The sequence below is a fragment of the Epinephelus moara genome, chromosome 4, assembly GCF_006386435.1.
Source record: "Epinephelus moara isolate mb chromosome 4, YSFRI_EMoa_1.0, whole genome shotgun sequence".
NCBI lineage: Eukaryota > Metazoa > Chordata > Actinopteri > Perciformes > Serranidae > Epinephelus > Epinephelus moara.
Genome location: NC_065509.1, coordinates 8240543 through 8260098, shown reverse-complemented (window position 1 = coordinate 8260098; position 19556 = coordinate 8240543). Strand labels below are relative to the sequence as shown.

Sequence of the window (19556 nt, the reverse complement as noted above, 5' to 3'; positions counted from 1 at the left end):
GGTAGTTTCAAGCTACTGTTTCAAATTGGACAGTGACAAAAGATCGGACATCTAAATTAGATTTATTTGATTGCAGTACCAGGAGCAGTGCACTCCTATAGAATTACCCTGTCACAGCTATACCTTGTCCAAGAGGGACAGATGTGGAATCAATAAACATGATTTGGACCGAAGTCTCTGTCAGGAAACTTGATTTAGAACAGCCTTTTTTGGCAACTGTGCACTGTGCAAAGCATGTGAAGCTACAAACAAAGGCATGAAATGTCTTTCAAGGTTCTGTGTGCAACATTCAGAGCATGAAGATGGCAACAAACCATTATTTGCAAAGTGAAATAATGGTAAAATAATGGTGTCCTGAGCAGAGGATGAAATTCATGCTACCTCTGTGTGTCTTGTAATCCGAGCTTCTCTGTGGTTTGTTGTGGTAAGATGGTCTGGCCACACATGCAAGTGTGTATCCCACCAGCTTTATCGCTGAAACAACAACTGACATAATTTCAACCATGTCAACATTGAAGGTCTGTCATGTGCCGGCTGGGAAAATTCAATGTCAGGACAACATTTAATGCCAACTTTAATTAGACGTAGGCTAGGACACTGATGACAGATAAATTTGATATTTTGTGGATTTTAAGTTGTTTTAAGTTAAATAACTAAAATCAAGTCTTTCAAATGTTTCATGGTCACATCATCTTGGCATAGAATAGCAACATTCAGATGAGAGAACAAGATCAAAACCCAATGTTTGCAACAAGTCATAATTTTAACGTCCGCACAATGTGGAATGCTAACATCATCTATAGTATAATAATTTAAAAAAAACAAACACCTAAAGCACTTTCGATGGTAAAACAATTCAAGATGGTAAGACAACCGACAATCAAAATTTATCGTCAATTGTTTGTCAATTGTCCTCATGTAGCCTATGCTGTTTTTTCATCACCTCGCACCTACATGATGTGCATATAATTATTCCCTCTCAACACATTATTTGATATTTTCCCATAACACATTCACATTGTCTTGCATCATAAACAAGCAGTCTTTTCTGGCTGCCATCTTTGTTTGGTTTAGGAAAAAGAGTGGGAAAGGAATCAACAGTCTTATTTTTTGTTCAGAATAAGCTATATAAGAGTTGCTATAGAGGAATCTGAATGTCTTCAAAACAGGAGGCTTGCATGTTGGTGGTGTTGTTGAATCACCCGTGAGGTTACTTAGGAATGGCGTATTATCTTTAAACAGATGCTTCAGTCTGTGACTCAAATGCAATCCTCAGTGTAAAAATCTCGAATGAAAAAAAAACGATGATTACATGACAGGCAGAAAGTGGGGCTGATAGAGGCTTATTATCTCTGGTTGCACAAAGAAGAGAAGCAGTAATCTATTCTTGTGCAAGAGGTAGCTTCGTTGTCATAGCAACTGATATCCATTTTTATCCTCCATCTGACAGGTTGAGTAGGCGGGACTTCCGACTGTCCAGGCACTTCCAAAGATAATAGCATCTCAAGATACTCAATCTACGATGCTTTGAAGTGTTGTTTCAAACGTTTGCTTCTCCTATATTATTATATTATTCCAAATGTAGTCCCTCAGGTCAATGACTCCTAACCGAATAAAAAGACAACTATATTATGAGTACACACAGGCTGTTGCAATGTCTAGCCATATTAGCATTTAAATAAATCACTAGAGAGATGACTGACAGCAGTTCAGTTAGCTTAGCAAAGCTCGTTAGCATTACAGTAACATTTTGATACATTACAGAGCGACAGTGTCACAGTTTATGAAGAAGCCATAATGAGGGAGAGCATTGATAAATTACTCGCTTGCTCAGACCGGCATGGAGGAAAAATCTAAGCTGCAGTAGGGAGTCATCCTGATGCTTTTATCATCTCTGGTTCGAAAAATCAACGACATTACCCAGAAGCCTTTGCCGGTGAACTGTCACCCAAAATGTCAGCACCCTTAGCATCCATGCACCGGGGTTATTACAGGACTGTTTACTTTAGAGATAACGTTATGTGTATTTTTTATCGCGTGACAGTCCACTGACTTCATGTGGCAACAGGCTACATGTTATTAATGTGAATGCAGCAGTATTCCACAGCTAGCTAGCTAGCTAACGCCAGCTAACAGTCATTTATCCTTCATGCTGTAAGGTAAATTACTGGGTAGCTTAAGGGAAACATGTCGCTGTCTCTGGTGAAACGGTGGTGTGAGACACCACTAATAAGACGGGTTTTACAGTACAAAGTGTACAGAAGGAAAATACAAAGTTACAACATGACCTACACACTGTTGAGACACCGCTGGATGAAAAGGCTGCCCGTGTTCTCCAGCTGCTTCAGGATGGTCAGCACACAAACAGACAAGGTAACGACAAGATGTAGGACAGTCTGTTCAGGTTTAACTGCAATACTGGGAAACATTAGGTCTGTGTCGTTTGTTCTTCTCTGATACATTATTGGGATAGATAGATAGATAGATAGATAGATAGATAGATAGATAGATAGATAGTTGACAGTGCGGGTATTTGCAATGTAAAGTGATTAGATAAAAGTGTAAGAACAGTGCAAGAACAATGAATACTATACTGTGGATGATATAGAATTCAAAGTGAAGATAAATAAATGAACAGATATCAATGCAAATTAGGGGTGAGGGGGGAAAATATATGTGTATATATAATATATGGCGATTATATGTATGGCCAAGTTTCAGTGTATTTTTATTGTATAAATTACAAATACAAATTACACTTTCAGTTGTCTACTAGAATAATACAATCTTTTTTTTTTCAGTCCACTAGCTACAGTTTGCTGTAATAAAAATGACTGAAGTGAGATGAAAAGACTGAAAAATGTATCTTATTAGATAAAACAGATCTTGACAAAGTTTTCCTTTGAGGACATAATTAGCAGTTGAAAAAAGGGTAACAAATCACAATATATGTTATCACAATACTCAGCATATTGCGACACATTTAAAACTGCAATAATATTGTATTGTGACTCAAGATTGGGGTGGTGGGGCTACTGGTGATTCCTACCCCTAATGCAAATACAGATTGTGCATAAGTGAGATGTGACTTACAGTTCAACTAACTTTTTTTGTAAAAGGTGATTAAAAGTATGAATGGTGTGAAATAAGGAATACTGGAAAAGATAAAATGCAAACAGAAGGTAAGGTTATATAAATAAATGTAAATTATGCAGCTTTATATTCCCACACAGCTACATCTCACAGGCAAATATTGTGCATTTTATTCCACTACATTTGTCTGACAGCCTAAGTTACAATTTGTCGTACCCTTCTTGTCCAGTGTAAACCATGTATCTTCAAATTCAGTGATTTTAAATGCGAAAAAACGGAAGCATAAAGTGTTTGTGGATTAAGAACATTCTAACTCTTAAGCTAAAGAAAACTACTTACCATTTTTCTGCCGAATGAATACTTTTACTTTTGACCTTTATAGTAAATTTTGCTGATAACATGACAAGTAACGTTTTGAATGCAGGACTGTTAGTGGAGTATTCTCACAGTGTGGTATTTATCGCTACTTTTAGTTTAGTAAAGGACCTGAATACTCACACTGCTGAGCTTTGGCAGAAGAAGAACAAAGTACATTTACAATTACTCAAATATGAGGTACTTTTACGTTACTTGAGTATTTTAACCTTATGCCCTTTCCTACTCCATCATACAGGGAAATATTTTACTTTTTACTCCACTGAAATTATTTAATAACTTATAACTAATTATTTTAATTTCTAGTTACTTTACAAATTTAGATTTTTGCATACAAATTGTAGGAAAATATGCAAGTGCAGCTGAAATGATCAATTATTGATTAGAAAATTAATTGGCAACTATTTTGATAAGCCTTTAAGTCATTTTTCATTCAAAAACATTTCATGGTTGGACTTGCTACTTTTCCTAATTATTGTGAATTGAATAAACTGATTACATTTTTTCTGCATTGAGTACTTTTACTTTTAAAACTGAAATCCATTTTCCTGATTGTACTTAAATACTTTTACTTAAGTAACATTTTTAATGCAGGACTTTTAGTAGTAACAGAGCACATTTACAGTGTGGTACCAGCACTTGTACCTAAGTTAAGAATGTGAATACTTCCTCCACTACTGCTGCTGAGAGTACACCTAAACCGGGTTTTTTGCCTGATGAAGGTCTCGTACCGAAACATCGTAAATAAATTATTTATTGCAAGTTAGACAGTGTGCGGGAGTCCTTTTGCAACTTTTTGGTCTTCTCTCTCCAACGCACCTGTCCTTTTTTAATAGATGTGCAAAGTGTTACCTTTGCTCTAGTACACCTAAACTTAACATTTAAGAAGTGCTGAGAAACCCAAATTCATAAATGTTATGCACAGATATGAACATAATTACTGATCCATCCAAATACTGCTATTTCTTAAAGCTGGGTTACTGTAACAATCAGCAGTTGTTGAGTGACTGTCATAGTAATTTGCAGGCTTCTCTCCTTTTGCTTTTAAGGACACTATTGACCTGTCAAAGTTCCCTGTGGAGAGAATCAGAAATTTTTGCATCATTGCCCATATTGACCATGGGAAAAGCACTCTGGCGGACAGGCTGTTGGAGATGACAGGTATGTTTCCATATCAGCTTTTTTTTCCCCCTTATGCTGGTCTTACACCAAATGACTGTTCAAGTGATTTCACCATCGCAGACAGATTTCAGTCATCAAAGTTATACCCCAATACTGAAGTTCAATGACGTTGCAGCACCAAACAGGAAACCAGGTAGACAGTAAACATGGAGGGGAGCCCAGGGAGGCGTAGGGATGATAACAAAACTCAGTTCACTGGCACTGTGGACAAGGAGGAGAAATTGGTGGAGTAAACAAGAGTGTTTAATTCAGCATGTATCTGATCCACCAACCAGTACTTATCTTAGTGAGAAATCTTAATTTTAGACACAGTTCGCAGCTCAGTCCCCTCTCACTAATATAGCACGGTGAACCAACAGAGGCTGGTTGCAATCTGAGGCGACAAAATCCAAAATGTAAAGTTTGAACACAAATACAGTTTATCTTTATGGAGTTATGAGTTTTTATAGACACGTGAGGAATTGTTAATGTTTCATATATGTTTAAGGGAGTCTGCCGTAACATTTTCCACCAGGAGCAGGATGGGAAATAATCTGAAAAGAATCTAGTTGTAGTCTTGCAAATAGTGACCCTGCAATATCCCTAGTCTTTGCAAAATCTTACAGTGTGTGACTAATAATCTACATTGTCTTTAGATGTGAGAGGGTGCAGATTTTTAGTCTTTTAAAAGTGTATGGTAGGTGTAATCAACATTTTTCATGAAGATTTATGATAATCTCAAACAGGTGTAAGCAAGAGAATACATTTGGGTTTAGGTCTGAGCACATACTGATGGTACGGTATGGTAATGTGAAAATCTAATGTATCAGGATCAGTAATTGGATTGTAGGCTCCCTGCATTAATTAGTGGCACTGTGATCTGTGTGGCTATTTATATGGTTGTTAATGACATGATTATAAGAGCTTGCATCTCTCTCCTCTCTCACTCACTCACACTCACAGTGTCAATGATTGGGTCACCATTTAGGTTCAGACAGAGCACACTGAGTTACTCATATATCAGCTGTTAATGAAATTATTACAATGAACCCACTGTGTTACTAATGGGTGTCGCTGACAAACAGGTGCCATAGCAAAGACAGAGAAGAACAAGCAGGTGCTGGACAAGCTTCAGGTGGAGCGAGAGAGAGGGATAACGGTGAAGGCCCAGACAGCTTCACTGTTTTACAGCCACCAGGGACAGCAGTACCTCCTGAACCTCATCGACACCCCGGTAAGTGCTCTGCTGGGTGTGATCAAGTCAGGAAGACGCTCATGGTTGCTTTGTCTTCTCATCACTGTGGCAGATTTTATGTGTTTCCCCATCATAACTGAAATCACAGTCAACGAGAATTATTGCTGTGCAGTTGTATGGCTCTGCCAGTCAGTCAAGTTACACTTTACATGTCTGTCCAGACTCCTATGAAGCTATGACAGTAGACAATGTTTCATGTCTATCATACAAAATACTAATTCCACTCTCGCACTAAAGCCAAAAAACCCATCCGTTCAGTGTGAAAATAGGTCTACAATTCTACTATCAGTGTCCTGTCTAACAGTTTTTTAAATCTTTCCCTCTCTGCAGGGTCATGTCGACTTCAGTTATGAAGTGTCTCGATCGATTTCTGCATGCCAAGGTGTCCTGTTGATCGTTGATGCCAATCAGGTACAAAAACAGATTCGTTGCCCCCAGTTTTCACAGTGAGTTGTTGTGGAAGTACGTGGTGAGTGTGATGCAGTTGTTAATATTTCGCATTTCGTGTAAAGGGGATTCAAGCGCAGACGGTGGCCAACTTCTACCTGGCTTTTGAAGCTCAGCTGGCAATCATCCCTGTCATCAACAAGGTACACTGAGACCGACGTGTTTTAAGTTTAATCACATTATTTTTCTACCTGACTGCCATTCAGCATGCCTTTCTAATTTGACATTTCTCCCTCAGATTGATTTAAAAAATGCGGACCCAGAGAGAGTGGAGTCACAGATTGAAAAGGTGTTCGATATTCCACGTGAAGAATGCATTAGGGTGAGTTGGAGCTTATGTCAGCTGCCTTTTAGTTTTCAGTGTCGCTTATCTGATAAACTTTCTCTTAATTTGTGATTTCATTTTTTTCAGATTTCAGCTAAAATTGGAACAAATGTAGAAAAGGTTCTCCAAGCAGTTGTGAACAGAATCCCACCGTAAGGAGGTTCATTTGGTTTCATTTCTCACATTAAATCATGTTTGATGCATAAAAGTGAAGGGTTGTTTTTTTTTTTTTGTACTTGTATTCTCAGGCCAGCTGCGAGTACTAATGACCCCTTTAGAGCCCTAGTGTTTGACTCCAATTTCGACCACTACAGAGGAGTGGTGGCCAACATCGCTGTGTTTGGAGGTCGGGTCCGGAAAGGGGACAAGATCGTGTCGGCACATCTCGGCAAAACCTACGACGTCAATGAGCTGGGGCTTCTCCGGCCAGATGAGCACCCAACACAGAAACTGTACGTGCCGTTCTTTCTCCTCTCGTGTCATTTCTCTCACTTGTTTTCTCATCCAGTACTGCTGATACTGGGGTCAGAGCTGAAACATGGTGTTTTATGCACCAGTTGATTCTCTGGTCCTCTGATTGGATCATCTATGTAGCGTCTATGTAGATAAAAGGAACTGTCTCATATATCTGTTGAAGGTTGTTGAGAGCAGAAGACACGGTATGAAAGAAAGTGTTGTTCTGCTATGCTGTGATGATTTTAAAGTATATTAATGATTAAAAAAAGGATGCCGTTTTTGCTGTGCTAGATTCATAGTGAAATTTAGCATAGGTTTATTAAGATTCTGTATTATTCAAAATTTGTCATGCACTGCAATGGACCTCAAAGTTCAGAACCATCCAAATCTGCTCTTAGACATGTGTGCCAAACGATGAATCGCACTTGATCATAAGCAACCTATTAGCATAGGTAACACCCCCTAAACATAATACTAAGGCAGGTGTTGTGCCGTGTTCAAATACTCTGGCACCAGATGCTACCAAAAAAGGCTATATCAAGAAAAAAGAATGTGAAAGAAGTGAAATCAACGTACTGTTAAATAAACTTAAGAGGCGTGATTTTTTTAAGTGCTGGTGTTACAGTAAATTCAAAAACCCAGGGATGGCCAAACATTTGTGATGCTGTAAATGCCACATCAGCAGCACTGTTGGAGGAAGTATTCAGATTCTTTACTTAAGTAAAAGTACTAATACCACACTGTAAAATACTCTGTTTAGTAGTAAGAGTCTTGCATTGAAAATGTTACTTAAGATACATACAAACACATACAAAATAGTAATCTAAATGTGATTATGATCATTATTATTATGTCATATGATAGTCATGAATTTTTTATGTTCCTCAAATTTAAAACTAATTTTTCCTTGCGTTGACCAAAAGTTTTTGGAATGTAAAAGCGAGCTGTTTTTCTCTTAACTGGGTAAGAGTGCTCTTTACATCTCATAAAATGTTCTGAAATAAGAAAACATTAAATCCCAGAATCAATGTGTACTAACAAAATACGAACAAATGATGGATACAAACAAAAAAAAGAGGACATTTGTTCGTATGTCTCTTCCTGCAAGAGGCCCAGTGTTTGAAATCTGATTTTTTTTTTTCCCACTGCAGCTGTCTTTGAATAGTAAGCCAGCCCGCTGTGCTGTATGTGTACAGTTTAATTAGTAATAAGCACTGGTCCACACACTGTTAGTAAACACTGGAATTTGTTGAGCATTCATCCAACTGTCCACTGAGATGCTTGTTTACATTGCATTAGTGTAACTCTCCTCGACTGCTGTGTAGGTTTGCAGGCCAAGTGGGCTACATAATAGCAGGGATGAAGGATGTGAAGGAGGCCCAGATTGGCGACACACTCTACCTCCAGGAGCAGCCGGTGGAAGCTCTGCCAGGCTTTAAACCTGCCAAAGCCATGGTCTTTGCTGGTAAGAGGTTTTCTCCTCTACAGCTGCTTCTTGCTGTCAAATAAATATCTCTGAAAATTTGTAATAACAACTGGAACTTAGGACACCATTGAAAAAAACTAATGTATTGACATAATTGATCAGTACATGAGGCTGTCTTTGAAATATCCCTGTATCATTGGGCATGTAGTCAAACATAAAACCCCTTCAGTGCATGTTGTGTCCCTTCAGCTGGTACAGTAAGTGCACTCAGCACTTTCCACAATAAATGAAAAGAGTCCTTTTTGCTGATGATGTGCACTCTGTCTCTTGTTTTCTGTCCCTCAGGCATGTATCCGATGGACCAGTCAGAATACCCAGGCCTTCGAAGCGCCATTGAGAGGCTGACCCTAAATGACTCAAGTGTCACAGTGCAGAGAGACAGCAGTTTGGCCCTGGGAGCAGGCTGGAGGTGAGGACGACTCTTCTGAATGAGAATGAAGAATGGCTTTTCATAACACAACAGAGGAGTGGGTCACTACATATAATGTGCCAGCGAATGAAAACAAAATTGTGGACGCCGAGCAGTGCGACCATGAAAGTTTTGACCCCGTCAGGAGTCGAAAAAGTTTGGACATTTTTCAAGTAATTTGCTGTTGCAGAAAAGTTAACCGCTTTCTCTTAAAAAGACTATAATCAAAGGAAGTAGCAAGATTTATCTTATTTCATGAGTCCCTACACACATTTGGACATCATATAGTACAATAAATAAGGGAATACACAACTTAATTTGGGACATACTGTACATTGCCAAACTAGTCAGCCAAGTGAGTTTATTTAATGTTGCAGGTCATATCAGTCCAGACGAAGAATTTGAATGTAATGGCATTAGTGGTTTTGATTTAAATCATTCCGAGGTATGAAGCTGCGCTGGAATAGCAGTAAGCCTTGCTCACTGTTGAACTCTTTTCAAATAAGCTCTTTGAAATTAAAAGCATGGATATCAATTCTATAACTTGAATGAACCTGTGCACCTTTCTGTGCCCCTGCAGACTTGGTTTCCTGGGTCTTCTCCACATGGAGGTGTTCAATCAGAGGCTGGAGCAGGAATACAATGCCTCCGTTATAGTAACAGCACCCACTGTTCCCTACAAGGCTATCCTCACCTCACCCAAACTCATCAAGGTAAGAGCCACTTCCTGCTTGTATATTTTCTGCTCTTACAGTAGAGGTGGGCTCCACAAGATTGGTCTCACACACACACACTCCTCCATCCAGACAGACAACTGTCTGCTGAGTAATAATGTGTGAGCAGGCGAAGCGTGTTTCTCATCTGCAGGGCTTCAGACAACTACTGTTCAGTCGCATTTTGTGACCATGGAGCACCAGTGTGACTTGCAAATATTAATAATATATGGTCTGGAAAGCTGTTCATCTCCAGCTTAAGTGAATAAATCATTAAGTTTAACTGTGCCACGGTAGTTTAACATAGTGTGTGCAGACAAAACGTGTGATTTTGTATTAATAGGGTTCTAGACTGCGACAATTTTTTGCTACCATGAAGCACCAGTACGACTTGCAATTACTTTTAGTGTATGGACTTGAGGGCTGTTAGTGTGTTTCCACCTTATAGTGAATAAATGGTCACGTTTAAAGGCACTTCCTGCCAAGGCAACCTGGCTGCTTCAAATAAAAACAACAATGATTCCGCTTGAACTTATTTAGTCATAACAGTATTTTGTTTAACTAATTATAACAGCAACTACTTTATATAACTTTAATATAAATTTAGTTTATTTAACAATGTTGTGTTTTAGTGGTCTACAGTAGTTGAGAGGAGAATTCAAAATTGTCAAGATATGTTTTGTGTTTCACCTTATAGCCCAAAAATATCGTGATATTATTTTTAAGCCATATTGTCCAGCCCTATACAAGGGCAGTTAGTACACAATTATTTAGGGACCAGTCACGTTTCCTTTCCCATGGTTCAAGATACAGGGACCAATCACAAGTACAGTTACATCTGATTTAGACCCACAATATGGAGCTTTACAGAACACCGTCTGAGGCCAGCATTGATTCACTATTACAGCCATACACTAGATGGCAATAAAGAGACATCTGAATAAACTCCATTCATTTTCAGCTCAATTCAATTTTAATCAGTCTCTTTTATTTGTGAATCACTATTAGTATATTCAGTAGAAAATCCAAGCCAGGCCTGTTTTTCTCCAGAATATAGTCACTGTGCTTCACAAATAAAAGAGACATTCAAGAGACACTGGCATGTGCCTCGAGCGGAACAAGCTTTTAACGACGTCTATAAATCCCCACCTCTTTGATTGTTCAGGAGAGCACCCAGAATTAAAAACACTGTCATGACTCAAAACAAGACCACATGGCTGACAACAGCTGGCATGTATAGATGTGGTAACTGTGCCTGCTGCAACAATATGACAAATACAAATCATTTAATCATCCCCACGCTGGGAGGAATATTCCCATTTAGGAATTTATCAGCTGCATGTCGACCTAATTTGATTTATCTGTTACTGTGTCCTTGTGGTGTAGCATAAGTTGGACAAACCAATTGACACCTTCCGCAACAAATATCAGAGCACAGAACTACAGTCCGTACAGGAAATATAGATGATGTAATTCCAAAACATTATTCTGAAGCAAATCACGGTTCACCCTCTTCATTATAGTGCTGTGGGATTGAGAAAGTCATAATGCCTATTAGAGGAGGATATGAAAGTGGCCCAGAGAGAAATGTTTTGGATATTCTGTACACTCTCAACACCATGACACCAAATGGACCTAATGATGACTTCTGATTAAAATGCTCACGAAGTCACGACTGTCAGTTTTGGAAACCCGCTAACTCAGAATGTGACCACTAAATGATGCAGGATCATCCTTTAAGATCATCCTATACTGGAAAATGAATGGAGTCTATTTAAATGTCACTTTATTGCCATCTAGTGTACAGTTTGAATAGTGAATCAGTAATAGCCACAAACAGTGCTCTGTGAAGCTTCATGTTGTATGTAATGGTATCTAGAACCACAGAAAAATAAATGTGATTGGTCCCTAAATTATTGGGTCTAACTCCCAGCTGTGTATTAACCCTGCCTTTGTACATACTGTATTACTGAACTGAATCTGTCTACCTAAAGCGCTCTCATGACGGCTCTGTGCCAAAATGTGTATGCATATAACTGTTGTGATGTGAGCCAATTTAACAGGTGAAATGTTTCCTCCTTTACTTTGAAATTTGGGATGTGCTCCCTTTTCACATTTTTTGAATACTCTCAAAGTTTTAACTTTCTTGGAAGTTAATAATAAATAGAGGCCCTGCTGGTATTGATAGCACATTGCAGTAAAGTTACTTATGGGAGATACGCACTGTAAGGGGAAATGTTTGAGAGGATAAATAACATCTTCAGCTGCAAAGGCAAAATCACAGCTGGTTTGAAATCATGATGTATGTAAGTTAAGTTTCCTTGGAAACAACACTTTCTCATCCCATTGGCAGCAACTTGGAGTATGCAAAGACTGTAAATGATAACTTAAGACAGTTTACACTTATGGAACTATTATAATAAGTATAAGGTCTAAAGGTAACTTTTTACAGCCTTATTTCAAGCCCGTAGGTGTGAGTGATTTTTATTGTAGATGGATGTTTACTTTAGGACCATGAAAGCTTCTGGAAAGACCTTAATCAGTTTTATTTGGAGGTTGAAATCTCGTTGGCTGTCCTTGCAGGAACACGGCAGTGAGGAAATAACCATTGTGAACCCCGCTGAGTTCCCAGACAGATCAGTTGTGTCAGAGTATTTGGAGCCAATGGTGCTGGGGACCATCCTCGCTCCAGATACTTACACCGGCAAGATCATGACACTCTGCCTGGTAAGAGGAAATTCTGAAGTGCAAATGAAATGATTGAAAGACAGTGGTCTGTGCTATTTAACCTGAATGTGTTCTTTATGATCTAAATAGGGTTCATTTTATTTACCTCTAACACATAAATCTGTCTTTTAAACATCTTATTTCAAGTGTAGACCTTTTTCTTTTTGAATACTCACATGGGGAGTCAGCCTTCTGATTCTCAAACCTCTTGGAAAATGCAGTTTGGCAGGAGATATTAGAGTGCATCCTCAGTTTTTACTCTTTCCAAATTGGTCAGGAGCCAAAGACAAAACAATACTTGAATAAAGGGACCCAAGAAATGTTAGAAAATGTGTTTATATTACTGATGACACTACATGTTAAGGGATTTTCCACATTGTAATATGTGTGTCCACATCAGTCTTTGGATTTTTGAGATTGTAAAATGATGCAAAAAATGATCTCATGTTGTTTTGTTCTTTAAGAATCGCAGAGGGGTCCAGAAGAACATGGTGTACATAGATGACCAGCGTGTGATGATGAAGTATCTCTTCCCTTTAAATGAGATCGTTGTAGATTTCTATGACCTTCTCAAATCAATGTCCTCTGGATATGCCAGGTAAAACACAGCAAGTACTACACATATAAACACATTTAGTACACCGTCAGTGAAAAACACTTAAAGGTCCAGGGTGCAGGATTTAGGGGGATACGTTGGCAGAAATAGACTTTAATGTAATGTATGCTTTCTTTATTGTAAAATCACCTGAAAGTAAGAATCGTTGTATTTTCGTTATTTTAGAATGAGCTGTTTATATCTACACATGGAGCGGGTCCTCTTCCATGGAGTCTGCCTTGTTGCACCGCCATGTTTCTACAGTAGCCCAGATTGGACAAACCAAACACTGGTTTTAGCGAGGACTGATTGCGTTTTTGCGGTTCTGCTTTGGCCACCGTAGTCAGCAGCCCGTCATCAACAAGCAGCATCGAAAACATGTGAAACTGCTTTAGTCAGTATTTTTACAGGCATAAATCACCTGGTCTGTTTGTTTTGGAGAGGAAGAGACCACTGCTGATAATTTCTCTCCTGGTAAAAACCTCCTGAACAATGAACACAGGAGGAATTATCACTGGGAAAACTTTTAGGTGGTTGCTATTTGCATTCCTCACTGTTTGATGCCACTAAATCCCCTTAAATCTTACACACTGCTCCTTTGAAAACAACAACTCTTCAGCATATTTGCTTTATTCACATAGTAGTACATGAGATGGACAATCTCCGAAAATAATCATGTCCCTCCTCTTGTTGTAGTACATCTAATGGCATTTGCAAGAATACAGTGTGCCTGAACAAAAACAACCAATCAGCTACAGCTGAACTTACAGTACACTAGTTTAATAGTTTGAACGATTGACATGATTGACAGCTGCGTCAGAGACTCCTTGGCTTTGATTGGTTGTTTTGTTCAGGGGCGTAGGATTCTTGCAAAGACCATTAGGACTACTACAAGGAGGCAGAGGAACATGATTTATGTGTCTTTAGAGTTTATGTGTTTCATGTAATACTGTGTGGATATAGTGAGAGTTTCAGCAAATATGACAAAAAGTTATTTTCATAAAAGTTACCAACTGTAGCTTTGATATGCATTGTGGAGCTTTTGTTTACTTAGGTGGTGGAAAGGTATCTATTTGCAGTCTTGAAATGCTAGTGTATGCAATTCCCAGAGATGATATTTTCATAGCTTTATAGTCAATTTGAAACTGTAGGTGTCAGATGAATTCAGATCAAAGGATAAATTACATTCTTGGGGGAAAAAAATGTCAATGAACCCAGTAAATAAAAACACTCACAAACCAAGAACTCTTTTGCCTTCAGTTATTTCCCTCTCCTGTGCGTCTGTCTTTGAGTCTTACATCTAACAAGGTTGGATAAAGGTCTTTGCTGAAATACTGTATCAATGTTGTCTGACTCTAAAAGCATTCTGTGATTTTATCTCCTGCAGCTTTGACTATGAGAACGCAGGCTACGAGGCTGCTGATTTGATAAAGATGAATTTTCTGCTGAATGGGCAACCTGTGGAAGAACTCACCACTATTGTACACAGGTACTGCATGTTTCACATACAAACTCATTTCAGATGCTCTTAAGTTGTTCAATTTTCCCCAAAATATTTTGGGTAAGCAGTCCCTGTCTTGTCACAGGAGGTGCAACTCTGACGCTGCTTGAAAGAATCTTATAATTTTCTCTGTCACAGCAGCCTCCCGTGGCTTCATTATTATTGCTGGCAGATTTTTATGAGTTTACATAATTTCAAGGTTATAGGGTCCTTCATTACTATAGTAATTCTTCTGATCCTGTGGAGCATGAAATGAATTCAACACACAGGATAACATTAAAAAAATGGCCTCTTGGCAGCTATCATCTGTAACAATGACTTTACACACTGGAGAGGGACTTCATTCCATTTGTGACGGGGACAATAGAGTAACGTCACAGGTGAAAAGTGATGACGCACAGCAGATCTATATTTAATGTAATTACTACCAAAGCCAGTTCAGACTTTGGTAATTGAAGGGTGCTAGGCTTTTCCAATGATGGACACACTCTGACCATTTATACTGTAAGCCTCGGAGCCAGGCCAGGCACAGCTTTATTGTCTCAGTCTTTAAGTGCAATGCACTGCACCAATCACAGAGCAGAATATCATTATGTTACAGAGCAGCTGAAGCAGAGAAGCCATTTACATGTGTTTGAGCCTGTTTATACATGGTGTTAACATGCAGCTTGGGTGATCTGATCATGAGTGGACGGCGCTAAATGCAGGTGTAAACAACCACCGAGATGCAGTGTGATCTGATCACTCAAACCACCTGCAGAGATAGTCTGGGACGCAGTTGATGACATTTTCTGTAGTGTCAACGCCAACTAGCTAGCCTGTTGATCAGCATAGTAAATGGCATTATACTCACTATAGAGAGTCACACAACTCCATATGGTTGCTGATTAGTATTTATAAAATGGGTTGACCTTCATCATAAATAGATACCGTTAATATATCACCCTTTAGTCTGCATTTGCCATTGATCCTACCTTATCTACCTGGCATCAGAACAGAATTAAATCCCTCCTCTTGCTTGATTTGATTGGCTGCCTGAGCCAAGCGTGATAGTGAGGAGTAGAGTACGGTGATTCAAAAACCTTGCACTGCAAAGTTAAGAATATTTTAACTTTTATGCACATCTAAAAACCACTAGATAAAACATGGCTAGTAATGGTTTCGCAGGTGACGTGTTTGTAGCGGCACCTCTCAGTGTGATCAGGACCTAACTGAAACCTTTTATTTTGTTTATTTATTTCCAACACAAACAGGAATGTAAAAAGGAAAAGTTGTGGTTTTCTGTGTTCAGCAAGATGGCTATTTTTATTTTTGAACTTTGGACAGAGCCAGGCTAGCTCTTCTTCCTGTTTCCAGTCTGTATGCTAAGCTAAAGCGGCCCCCTGCTGGCTGTAGCCTTACACAGTATTTGATGAGCCACCTGCATTTGTTGGGGATGACACATTGACACAATGCTGTAGAGCAGAGCAGTTGTGTTTCGCAGTTGCTTGGTTCTGATTGGTGGGTTTTCATTCCAGAGACCGTGCGTACAGCACAGGTAAGGCCATGTGTGAGCGACTCCAAGACTCCATACCGAGGCAGATGTTTGAGATCGCTGTACAGGCATCTATTGGAACTAAGGTCATTGCACGGGAAACGTAAGTACAACATCAGCAGTGAGCTAAATGCTTTTTCAAACTGGTATGTGAAGCAGAACAAAGCGTACATATAAAGCACTTTGAATTGTATTTGTGTAGGAGATGTGTTGAATAGATTTAACTTGGCTTAAAAATGTGACGTGACAATATTTGCTTCTTTCAGAATTAAGGCGTACAGAAAGAATGTTCTTGCTAAATGTGTAAGTAAAGGTTCTTGTTAACTTTTAAAAGTTTCAGAGTCTACAAATGAACCACAAACATTCTGAATTCTACATGTTTTTTGTCTCGGTAGTATGGAGGGGACATAACACGGAAGATGAAGCTACTGAAGAAACAGGCAGAGGGTAAAAAGAAGATGCGGCGTATCGGCAGTGTGGAAGTTCCCAAAGACGCCTTCATTAGTGTTCTGAAGAGGAAAGAGAAATAGACTGCAATAATATTAGTATATTAATGTAATTATCATATGCAACAGGTCTTTATTATTGAAAGGTCCTGCTTTATTTTTCTCTGAATAAAGTGGTCATTAATGCTGCAAACTGTTGTACCTGTGATCCTGTGACTTTCAAAATATTGCTCTCACTTATCCCCAAAACTCCAAATGCTTTATTCACACTTCTGTTTGTGACGGTGATATCCAATCATATGATGACACAATTGGCTTTTTAAGATACTGAACAGAAGTATGCTGAGCTTCATTTTATATTCAGAAAGTATAATACATCATTCTTGATTGAGTGTGTCACTATTTTAGTGTGGAAACTCCTTTGATATCAGTTCATCAGTCAGTACACAAATTAACTGATAAATACCATTTAGGTCATTTCTTCTCTGACTGTTAGACAAAATAAGCAAGTTTGAACATTTTATAGACAGGATGATTAAGTAGCCAAACGTAACTGATAAATTAAAGAGCACTGATCAGCCCTGTATTCAGTAAAACTTTGTATCTTTGGAAACATTTCACATTTACAACTCTAAATATGCTGATGTGATAATGGAGGTTCTGGACATTGCAGACTGATTAAAAAGAGAGGGGCAGGGACAAAGACATGGGGCTGGAGTTCCTGAGTCTTCAGATCGGTCTTTGAAATGGTCTTTGAGAGTCATCAGTTTGTGTCAGAGTTCCAGAATATTGAAACTTTGAGTGAATTGTTTGACAATATTTCTACGCACGCTTGCAGCTGCACGGGCGCAGGAAACCAGACTGTGGTCATAAACATAACACTTGATCCCAACCAGCTCTTCACTGGTTGATGATTTGTGATGGAAAATGGAATTGTTATCACACTAGAAAATGCATTCCCTGTAGAAAATGCAGTGTGAATGCCGACAGCTGAAATGTATTTCAGAGCATTGCTGGAAATGCAGATTTTGAAATGCACTGCACTGCAGTGGTCTGGAGTTGAACCTTTAACCATTAACCAAGTTGTATGGTCACTGAACAGCACAGTGTAACAAGCTGAAACCTCCTGTCTGCTGTGCAGTAACAACTGCTGCTGCAGCTGTGTAACTTCTGTCTTCCTTGGTGAATTGTCAGGACCTGGTAGAAAACTTAGCTCCACAGATCAGGGAATTGAACCCAGGTTATTGTGCAACAGGTGGAGATGCTATCTGCTCTGCCTCTCAACGTGGCAGAGCTGTGATCCACTGCACCATAGTGAAGACTGTAGTAAATGGGATTTCACCATAAAAACGTGATGGGTAATGCTGTTGTGAGCTGCACTGGACCACAATTAGCTATGGCCCTTCAGGAGCCTCGTAATACCCAGCGCTGCTGGTTGTGGTGTCTGTGGCCCCCAAGCCAAAATTGTTAATCTCAGGTGAGTCATCATGCCTCAGGCTGGGACAAGGACACACCCGACCCAGATGGCGCCTTTTCTTAAAAATAAAGAGGGAAAAAAGCAGGAAGAAAGAGTAGTTACTAAATTACATGAACTACATTAGTCATCATTTATGTCTCAGGTTATTATTTTCATGAAGGTGATGCTATTAACACACTTACAAACTTGAGGTTATCTGTATAAATCTTCAGAAACAGTCAAACAACACTTGCACAACAGGGCATAAAACTGTACATGTTGCATGAAGACTCACAGATTTTCATTAACTCCGCAGTGTATTAACTCGCTCACACTCCAGCAGACTAAAGGTGCTGCTGCAGGCTGTAACATTAAGAAACTACAGACAGTCTTGCAATGTGATCACTCCAACCGTGATACACTGATCTGCGACTTAAAGCGAATGTTGGCCAGGGGAGTAAAGTTTGTGGGGGGCAATGGACCCGTACCCACTTCCTACTCTTTTACTTGCGGCGCTGGTTATGATTATAAAATATACAGAATGATAGAGGGCTTAAACTGCTTGCGTGAGAAAGCAGGATTACAATCAGAACAGGTTGTGCAGGTCTATAAACATTCAGTGCTAGTTGAGGCAATAGAAGTGGATACCTGCCAGCACACTACAGGCCACAAAAGTAACCTGATTTCAAATGTGTCTCACTGTAAGTGACACTTTGAATGCACTCTTTGTAAATGTAAATTAATAAATTAAAAATAAATTAACCTTAATTTCTGTTCTAATCCACAAAGACATATTTAATCCCGAAGACCAGAAGAGACAGAGAATACTACAATAGAATAAAACTCATTTGAGTATTAAAAAGCAACAACACTCTGTGGATCCACAAAATCAGTCTCCCATTCATTGTCTTTGGAGCAGCTCCAGACTTTATATTTGATGACATGGAAAGTTTGAGACTTACTTATTTGGTGTCTGGCTTTGAGAGAGAGAAGCTCGTGTTCACAGATATTGTGTGTGCTTCAGTGAGCTGTCTCTCCACCTATTTTCCACATGGCTCTGTACGTGAGTCAACTGAAATTCAGTTAATTCCTACAACAACCTCCATGATCTCCATTATGTTTTCGCAACACACCCTCTGTTTTTTTTTTCAGTCGAGAATCGCTTCAAGCACACTGAAAAAAAATTGGACTTCTGCAGCAGATTCTGAACACAGGAAGTTATCAAATTAATTTGCTACCAGACTGATCAATGCACAGCTCTATTTATACATTTTTTTCTACATGAAAAAGTTTGACGGCATGTTTTGCCAACTAACATTGGTAACATGCTAGCTGTGTAACATAAATGGTGAAATATACGTCCTTGTCAATGTTTACCTTGATATAAGGTTAAAAACATGTCTAAGGTGATGTTAAAATTAAAACATCCTTACGGGTTATGAATAGAGGATTTGATGTTCCCTTATCATGCAGACTGCAAGATTATATTGACCACCATTACTTACTACATGACATGCAATCCTCAGTTTGCATGCTTATATGCAAATATGACTTGTAGCTTTTCCACATTAGTATCA

General features: G+C 38.9%; 1 protein-coding gene across 1 annotated transcript; it reads left to right on the top strand.

Moving 5' to 3' along the window:
- The first annotated feature begins 1939 nt into the window (after positions 1-1939).
- guf1 (GTP binding elongation factor GUF1) lies at positions 1940-16710 on the top strand. The gene is made up of 17 exons (XM_050043111.1): positions 1940-2373; positions 4518-4629; positions 5715-5863; positions 6215-6295; positions 6397-6474; positions 6570-6653; positions 6744-6808; positions 6905-7108; positions 8438-8577; positions 8884-9007; positions 9588-9720; positions 12304-12447; positions 12912-13045; positions 14430-14531; positions 16061-16180; positions 16344-16380; positions 16473-16710. The coding sequence occupies exons 1-17, from the start codon at positions 2188-2190 to the stop codon at positions 16605-16607; spliced, it is 2028 nt and encodes a 675-aa protein (XP_049899068.1). The 5' UTR covers positions 1940-2187; the 3' UTR covers positions 16608-16710.
- Positions 16711-19556: the final 2846 nt, after the last annotated feature.